General features: G+C 44.2%; 1 protein-coding gene across 1 annotated transcript in view; it reads right to left on the reverse strand.

Annotated features, from left to right (window-relative positions):
* Window positions 1-1,585: 1,585 nt before the first annotated feature.
* FFAR4 (free fatty acid receptor 4) overlaps window positions 1,586-8,674 on the reverse strand; it is a 15,657-nt gene continuing 8,568 nt past the window's right edge. The window contains exons 2-3 of the mRNA XM_015406622.1: window positions 6,611-6,739; window positions 1,586-1,993 (exon numbers count right to left, since the gene is read on the reverse strand). Of these exons, the coding sequence (XP_015262108.1) occupies window positions 1,586-1,993; window positions 6,611-6,739 (537 nt within the window). The remainder of the gene's footprint in view (window positions 1,994-6,610; window positions 6,740-8,674) is intronic.

The following is an 8,674-nucleotide window of genomic DNA, read 5'->3' on the forward strand; positions in this document are numbered from 1 at the left end:
CTCTATTAATTTGTTGGTTGGATTCAGCTTCTAGGCCACCCTGTTTACCCAGTCCATATGGTGTATGCATGGGACAAACACACTCATATCATCACAAAATGGCCTTTGTTTTTTTACATTTTTATTAAAGATCTATTTTAAAAAGCCCCCGAATCCGATTTAGATCCCCGAGCGAAGTAGACCATCGTTGTAACCTACAGCTTGATATTCTGCATGTCCATTTGGAAGTAAACGTCACTGGGTTTAAGGGGTATTACTTTCCAAACAGGAGCTTACCAGGAGCTTGCACATCCACTGGTTCCCCTTGAAGAGCTCCCTCTGCTCCCCACTCATTTCCTAACGGACGGTCCCTGTGTGACTCTTGTTAGGCGGCTGGAAGGGAGGATGCCTCCGGCCAAGTCACCTACCCACTTGCCCCTCACTCCCCTGACTAACAGGTGATTGGTGCTTCCAGAGCTGGTCATCTACTAGATGTTGTTGATGTGACCCTGGTGCACCACCAGCATCTTTTTATACTGGCGACGGGAGACTTGCAAATGGAAACCTTTGAGTCCAGCGGCACCTTTAAGACCAACAGAGTTTTATTCTGGGTATAAGCTTTTGTGTGCAGGCACACAGAATAAAACTTTGTTGGCTCCAAGGTGCCACTGGACTTAAACTTTGCTCTGCTGCTTCGGACCAACACGGCTGCCCCACCCGAATCTATCTAAATGGAAACCTGGTTCCTTTGTAACTTCTTTCTGTGTATTTGGCACGTACCCCATCTAAGTGGAAAATGGAGGTGTATGCTCAACATGGGACTTTAAAAAAGATAGTGTGGCTCAAACAACCATTGAGTTTTCCAGCAGCTGACGTTCACTTGTTTCCTTCTTTTTATGAATACAGCAGGTGAGCGTTAGGCTGTGTCGCTTCCACCTGTATTTCTTTTCTTTAATTACTTTTTAATTATTTTCTCTTTAAAAAACAGGTGGGATACAGAAGGGAAGAAGGGGTAGGGGGGAAATATAGATTCAAATTTCTTTTCTTTTTTTTTGTAATCGGTATTTTTAAAAGCAGCCCTTTGGCTTACAGGCACAGGGGTTCCCCCGCCCCTGAGCTGAAGTCTGTGTAAAATGTCAACCTCAGTTCTGCTCTTAATGAAACTGCGGATCTTCATCAGCTGCAGCACTTCCCGTACCTCACCATGGCAAGAGTGCAACTGATACACAAGAAGCTCACCAACAATCTTCCCAGAGCAAACTACATGATTCTGTGCAAGGACTGCCGAGCCTGATCTTTTGAACCCTTTGCGTTTCCTGACCCCCTTGCTTCAGCGCACACCACTAAAAGGCTGGTGAGAGAACCCCCATCAGTAGGGTCGCCAACCTCCAGGTGGTCACTGGAGATCTCTTGCCACTCATCTCCATGCGACAAGAGATCAGTTTGCCTGGAGAAAACGGCTGCTGTAGAAGGCGGACTCTATGGCACTACACCCGACTGAAGTCCCTCCCCCTCCCCAAACCCCGCCCTTCCCAGGCTCCACCCCCAAAATCTCCAGGCATTTCCCGACCTGGATCTGCCAACCCTAGTCATCAGGCACAACACACTATCTGGAAATAACAGACAAGGTAGGAGGTCCATGGTTATTGTGCCTGGGAGTCGTCTCTGTTGTAGCCTCTCTTCTTCCAGGTGGGCCTGGACAACAGAAAAAGGCTCGCCTCCACTGGCGTCTGAAGTGGACTGCATTATATAAAACAGGGTTAACCACTGAATTGGCAAATGTGAAGGCCATGATCCAGAAGAAAACAGAAGGCAAAATGCCCACATCGGGTTGAAATCTGTGTACCAAAATGAGGAGAATGGTGATGATTATTGGGCTCCACATGATGAAGAAAGAGATCATCAGCACAAAGAGAGTCCGCAACAGTCTGAAGTCTTGTCGGGAAACTTGGATGTGGTTTTTCTTTGAATAGGCCATGCTGGCATTTAGACGTCTCCTCGATTCTTTCGTAATCTGCATGAGAATATAAAGTCAACTTTTCAGACAGAATTAAAAAGGCGTTTACTTTGAGGGTTAACCCAGGTCACTGAACAATAGCGTCACTGATTTCGCACAATATTTCAATAAAGGAGTGGTGTTTTCTAGCTTATCTACAAGTCTACCCTCCAATGCACACAGACACACACACTCTGGTCTGTTGTCTGTTTCACTTGACGTGAGACTGAAATTATTGTTTCTTTCTGATATCCAAAAAACTAAAGGATTTAGCTCATTATCACTGCAGCCAGAGTAACTATGTGGAGTTAACAGATAATATGCATACTGCAACACAACTAAGATGTAAGTCACTGCATGTTAGTTGCACTCGACAACACTTTAATCAGCAAGATGACTACCTGACACTCAAGATTTGTTCTTATTAAATATGGAAGACGAGATGTTCTACAGATAATGCAATATCTCTCACATTATAAAGTGTTGCAACAGATGCAGTGGGTAACAATCTATGGCCCATTTGACCCAGGACTGTCACCCTGGTAGCTAGCACTCTGTTTTAAAGTAGCCCATCCTTTAAGATGCACACCCAGTCTATGGAGAAACACATCCAAGCCACTGATAGCCCTGGGTATTCCTGTCTTCCATAAACCAAGAAGTAATGATAAAACCACATTCTAATGCCATTCTCAGAGTGATCACCTCATTTTGAAATAAAAAATGATGGTGAATGAAAATTTTCAGAGGAGAACTACGAGGATCGGGAAAACATTCATAACAGCTTGAGGAAACTGTTTGACAGAGAAGATGTTTCAGTGGAAAATATTTTGACAGTTTGACACTCATAGTGAACACACAAAGCTGCCTTATGATAGCCCTGTTCCCCTGTTACAATGAACAGATGTACATCCACATGTATGTGTGTACATGTTTCTAAGAAAAAGCCAATGTGCATTCACTTTACAAATGAAACCAGTCACCAGTACTGGCATAAATGTGGGATTTAAAACACATGTTGAGCTGTACAAGCATTAAATGTAAAATGCGGATTACTCAACTGAGGCAGACTATTGGACTATCAAGGGTAGCATTGTCTACTCAGTCTGGCACTGGACATCCAGGGTCTCAAGGAGCAATTTTTCACATTTCCTGATCCTCGTCACTGGAGATAGTCATGGACTGAACTAGGGACCTTCTGTATGCAAACAGATGCTGTACCATTGAGACACAGCCCCTCCCCAGGTTTTCAATTACTAGAAACAATGTCAGATGGATTTGTGACCATTCACCACAATCACAATATATAGAATGAGGAATAATGAGTTTAAATCTGAGCACATTGATACCAAACTTATAAGAAGAGTTCAGTAATAAAAAGAGCTAGTTAAGGAGGTTGGTTTGGACCAGGCTCAGTAGTAGAAAGGCACTGTTGTGCAGTCAAGAACTCCCAGTGCAACTAAGAACTTCCTGTTTTACCTTAATTTCATTCGCTGGGGGTTTTTTGGCTGTCAAATCACAGCTGACTTATGGTGACCATGTGGGGTTTTCAGGGCAAGAAACATTCAAAGGTGGTTTGCCATTGCCTGCCTCCATGTCACAGCCCTGGTATTCCTTGGAGGCCTCCCATCCAAATATTAGGTAAAGGTTCCCTTGCTCGAAAGCCAGTCGAATCCGACTCTAGGGTTGCGGTGCTCATCTCCGTTTCAAAGCCGAAGAGCCAGCGCTGTCCGAAGACGTTTCCGTGGTCATGTGGCTGGCATGACTAAACACCGAGGCACACGGAACGCTGTTACCTTCCCACCGAAGTGGTACCTATTTATCTACTTGCAATTTCTTGCTTTCGGACTGCTAGGTTGGCAGGAGCTGGAACTAGAGACGGGAGCTCACTCCGTCATGTGGCACACTCGGGTCTCGAACTGCTGAACTACCGACCTTCCAGAGCCTGCAGTTCAGCGTCTTAACCACTTGAGCCATCCAAATATTAGCCAGGTCCAAATCTGCTTAGCTTCCGAGATCTGATGAGACTGGGTAGCCCGGGCTATCCAGGTCAGCACCATCCTATGACAGCAGATGCTAAAGACAAAAGGAAGTACTACTTCACAGAAGAGGTGGTTGAGTTGTGAAACTCAGTCTCACAGTACATGGTTATGGCTGCTGGCTTAAATGGACTTAAAAGGTCATTGGACCAATTTAGGGAGGATAGTTCTATTGCAGCATATAAGCCATGATAGCTGAATAAGAGTTCCAGGCTGAGAGAGCAGAAGGTCTCTTGTTTGTCACGTGCTGGACAGCAGTCAGATACTGCTTTCAGAGAGATTCCTTATCGCGTATGACTGCACACTGTTTGGATTAAGAGGTTGGACAATTGGTCTGATCTAGCATGGCTACTCTTACGTTATATGGAACTGTAATAAAATCACAACGTCTGATGGGTGGGAGTGCAAGCTCAGTAAACAAATCTGTAAATTACTCAGGAAGTAATAGTTTCTCACTGAAACTGCACTGGCACAGGACACATTGTTTATTTACCTGTCTATCTAGAGGTCAAGAAGGTTTTACAGGTTGAACACACAAAGCTGCAACAGACCGTTCATCCCCCTAGCCCAGTAATGTCTACTCTGAAGTTCACCAAGATCCTTCCCAGCTCCCTTTCGTCATATGGAGATGCCAGGAACTGAACCAGGGGCCTTTCACTTGTGAAGTGTATGTTCTACCATTAAGCTGGGACCTCTTCATTCCCATGAAAAGCAAAACCTGTTTTATCTGCAATCTGCAATCCATGTCTCTCATACCACCCATTTATACTTGTGACACATCCTCACTTTCAATTCAAGGCATTTTTATCCTAAGTTTAAAGTGCCTTTGAGGTTCTCTCTCTATTTGCATGCATATTCCTCATACGGGAGATGAGACACAATTCAGAAAAGTCATTCTAAGTTTTATGGTGCAATCCCAAGGGAATGACTCTGCTTTTGACTGCACTAAATACTAAAAGGTCCAGGCTTAGGTTATCCAGGGGAATACGTTCTCCTGCACTGATCTCAGAAAAGACTCTGTTCTGAATAACTTTCCTATAGGAAGCAGATCAAGATGGGCAGCCATGTTAGTCTGCCTGTGGCTGTAGAAAAGAGCAAGAGTCCAGTAGCACCTTAAAGACTAACCAAATTTGTGGCAGGGTATGAGGCACTACTCACAAAAGTGCCTACCCTGCCACACATTTGGTTAGTCTTTAAGGTGCTACTGGACTCTTGCTCTTTCCTATAGGAAATCTGATTGGGAAGGAAAAGAAGCCGCTGAGCTGTCTCAGCAATGGCAACCTCTTCCACCTGAGACAAGCCCACCAGACTAGTCCCTTCCCTATCTTCCAAAACCCTGGCTAGCCCGATCTCATCAGATCTCGGAAGCTAAACAGGGTTGGTCCTGGCTAGTATTTGGATGGGCGACCTCCAAGGAATACCAGGGTTGTGACGCAGAGGCAGGCAACGGCAAACCACCCCTGAAATGTCTCTTGCCTTAAAAAGAAGTCTAGCTCGCTACCTAGTGGTGCACAATGCTAAAAGAGCTGGGCTGCCAGACAATCTTTGGATCTCCTGGCTATACTACACACACTGACATACGGTAATTATTATTAATTATCCTCCAAAAGCCAATAAAGAAATTTATACTCCAGCATGCATTTATAGGGCAAGGTTGACTACAGCTTTGCTGTGTGTCACTTCCTAATAATAACTGGAGCTTATTACGGTATCATAATTGCATCTTTGTAAAGTGTATTATTGCTTCCAGTGCTTATCTGATTTTAATAGCAGACCATCACACATACCCGTGTTGTGACGAAGGCCACCCCTTCCCCACTGCACCATTTTTCCAACCACAGAAGAGTCCCATGGAGTGCTGATATGCTTCGACCATAAGGCAAACAGCAGCTCAGGATGATGGCCAAGGTCAGGCAAATGATGGAGAAGGGAAAGGATTAAAATTCACCCGTGTCACAGCTTCAATCTAAATCGGGGTTTCTGAGACTGCTATTTATCCTTTAAGAAAAACACAGGAGATCCATTCGCATCAGATCCCCCAGCATTGTGAAGAAGAAGAGATTGGATTTATACCCCGCCCTTCACTACCCAAAGGTGTCTCAGAGAGGCTTACAAACTCCTTTCCCCTCCCCTCCCCATAACAGACACCCTGTGAGGTAGGTGGGGCTGAGAGAACTCTGACAGAAACTGTTCTTTTTCAAGAACAGCTCTTATCAGAACTACGGCTTGCCCAAGGTCATCCAGCCAGGTGCAAGTGGAGGAGTGGGGAATCAAACCCGATTCTCCCAGATTAGAGTCCGCGCACTTAACCGCTACACCAAACTGGCTCTCAGTTTGTGCGGTTTGAGGATGCCGTTTGGAGGATGAAGGTAACAAACTTAATCAGTATAGAAAATGACAGCAAATGATTATCTGTGAAATTATCAAGGACAGGAAAAGGTGTGTTCCCTTATTGTACTATGCACTTTCTTCCCCTTGAGTAAATAACTGATTGATCCATTATCTAGTTATGCAACTAAGAATCCATCTGCCATTGCTCTTGATTGAATTATAATTGCTGGTCCATTTGTTAGTATAAGAAATCCAGATAGTAAAATACCTGTAAAATCTTTGAGTAACTGATTACGATTACCAGTCCTGGTATCAGGAAGACTACAACAACAAAAGAGACATCCCAAGCAATTTCTCCCGCAGTGCTGGGCCACATCAGGGTACAAATGCGCACCTCCTGTAATTAAAGCACAAAAGTTCCATAAATGTTTTGACTGGGCTATTTGCTTTCCTCATAAAAATTCTGAGACATCCACTGAGACATCCAACAGATCATCACTACTCAAACAAAAACTAGGGAAATAATGAATAATCAGCATACATTTGTAACTGTAACGAAGAGCATGTTCAAATAAAGGTGCATAAACCCTCAGGATCTTGAAAGTAAAAATAGAATAACTGTGGCAATATCATTAAGAAGCTAAACAAATATGAGAGGCAATTACTGTGTCTAACCTCATACTATCTGCATCAAATCTGACGTCCTTAGGCTAACAGCTGCAAGGTACTAAAAAATGGGGAAGCTGTGCCTATCAATTGCTGATTAATATGTTCTCCGGTTGCATCCTGTGATGGTCCACATGATAACTATGCACTTGTACATATATATCTGTGTCTTGTACAATGCACAGGCACAACAGAATTTGTTTATTCTACATAAATGATAACAATCTGTGTTTAACGAATGGTCTATTTTGTTGTCTGGTGGCATAAAGGCTGCTAACCAAATCAATAGTAAACCAAGCTTTTGTCACAGACAGTGAGAGTTGCCAAAAAAAAAAAAAAAACCTGAAAGGAAAATAAAAAGAGACATTATTTGCCCTACACTGCATATAAACCCTAGGCTTAAATAACATGCTAAAGCAAGAATCCATCCTAAGGTTTAAGACAGAATGTAAAAGTTGATTCAGCTCCAGCATCTTTTGCTGATGGACTATGTGAATTTAGGAAGACATTAACATTACAATAATCTAGTCCTGGCTTCTGTTCTTCTTGATGATTGTTATATGATCTGTTTACTAGTACGGAAAAGGAAAGTCCTGAATTGTGAATCTGGAAAAATTACTAATGTTGAATTCCAACGTTAATTGTCACTATAATGTTACGTAAAATCTTGAGATGGCTTTGAGTAACTACTGAAAATAAACACAGTGACAGTATAAACCGGAAATGAATTACAGCCTCCAAACAGCTATATTTTATTTATTTATTATTAAATTTATATTCCACCCTCCCCACAAGGGCTCAGGGTGGCTTACAGATAGGGCACTTTGTGCCAATAAAATCAGAATGAAACACAATAAAACACAATAAAACAAGATCATTAACAAGTGCTCTAAGATGTTACACTAATACAAAAAGATGGTATTAGGCTGATGATGTTCAGATGATATTGTCTATATCCCAGAACAACTGTACTGGTCCTCCGCGCCGCTGCAGTATGATCTTCCAGGGCTGTTTCGTTCCCTGTTGTTTAAGGGATCGTTGGCGGAAGTGGCAGTGGCGGCTCCTAAACGAAAGCCTGGCGGAAGAGCTCTATCTTGCAGGCCCTGCGGAACTGTGCCAAGTCCTGCAGGGCCCTGATCTCCTCCAGTAGCTCATTCCACCAGGTAGGAGCCACCACTGAATAGGCCCTGGCCCTGGTTGCCACAAGCCAGGCCTCCCTGGGGCCTGCGGTCACCAGGCGGTATTGTGCCCCGGCCCGAAGTGCTCTTTCAGGTATGTACGGGGAAAGGCGGTCCCTTAGGTATGTTGGACCCTAGCCATTTAGGGCTTTAAAGGTAAGAACCAGCACTTTGAAGCAAATCTGGAACGCTATTGGCAGCCAGTGCAGTGCTTTCAACACAGGCCAGATGTGCTCTCCACGAGGGATGCCTATCAACAGCCTGGCAGCAGCATTCTGCACCAGCTGCAGCTTCAGGATTTGCGACAAAGGCAGCCCCATGTAGAGGACGCTACAGTAGTCTAATCTCGAGGTGACCGTTGCGTGGATCACCGTGGCCAGGTGATCGCGGTCAAGGAAGGGAACCAACTGCTGAATCAGCCTAAGATGGTAAAAGGCTGACCTGGCAGTGGCTGCCACCTGGGCCTCCATAGTTAAGGAGGGATCCAG

Source organism: Gekko japonicus, unplaced genomic scaffold, assembly GCF_001447785.1.
Source record: "Gekko japonicus isolate JY-2015 unplaced genomic scaffold, Gekko_japonicus_V1.1 scaffold165, whole genome shotgun sequence".
Lineage (NCBI taxonomy): Eukaryota > Metazoa > Chordata > Lepidosauria > Squamata > Gekkonidae > Gekko > Gekko japonicus.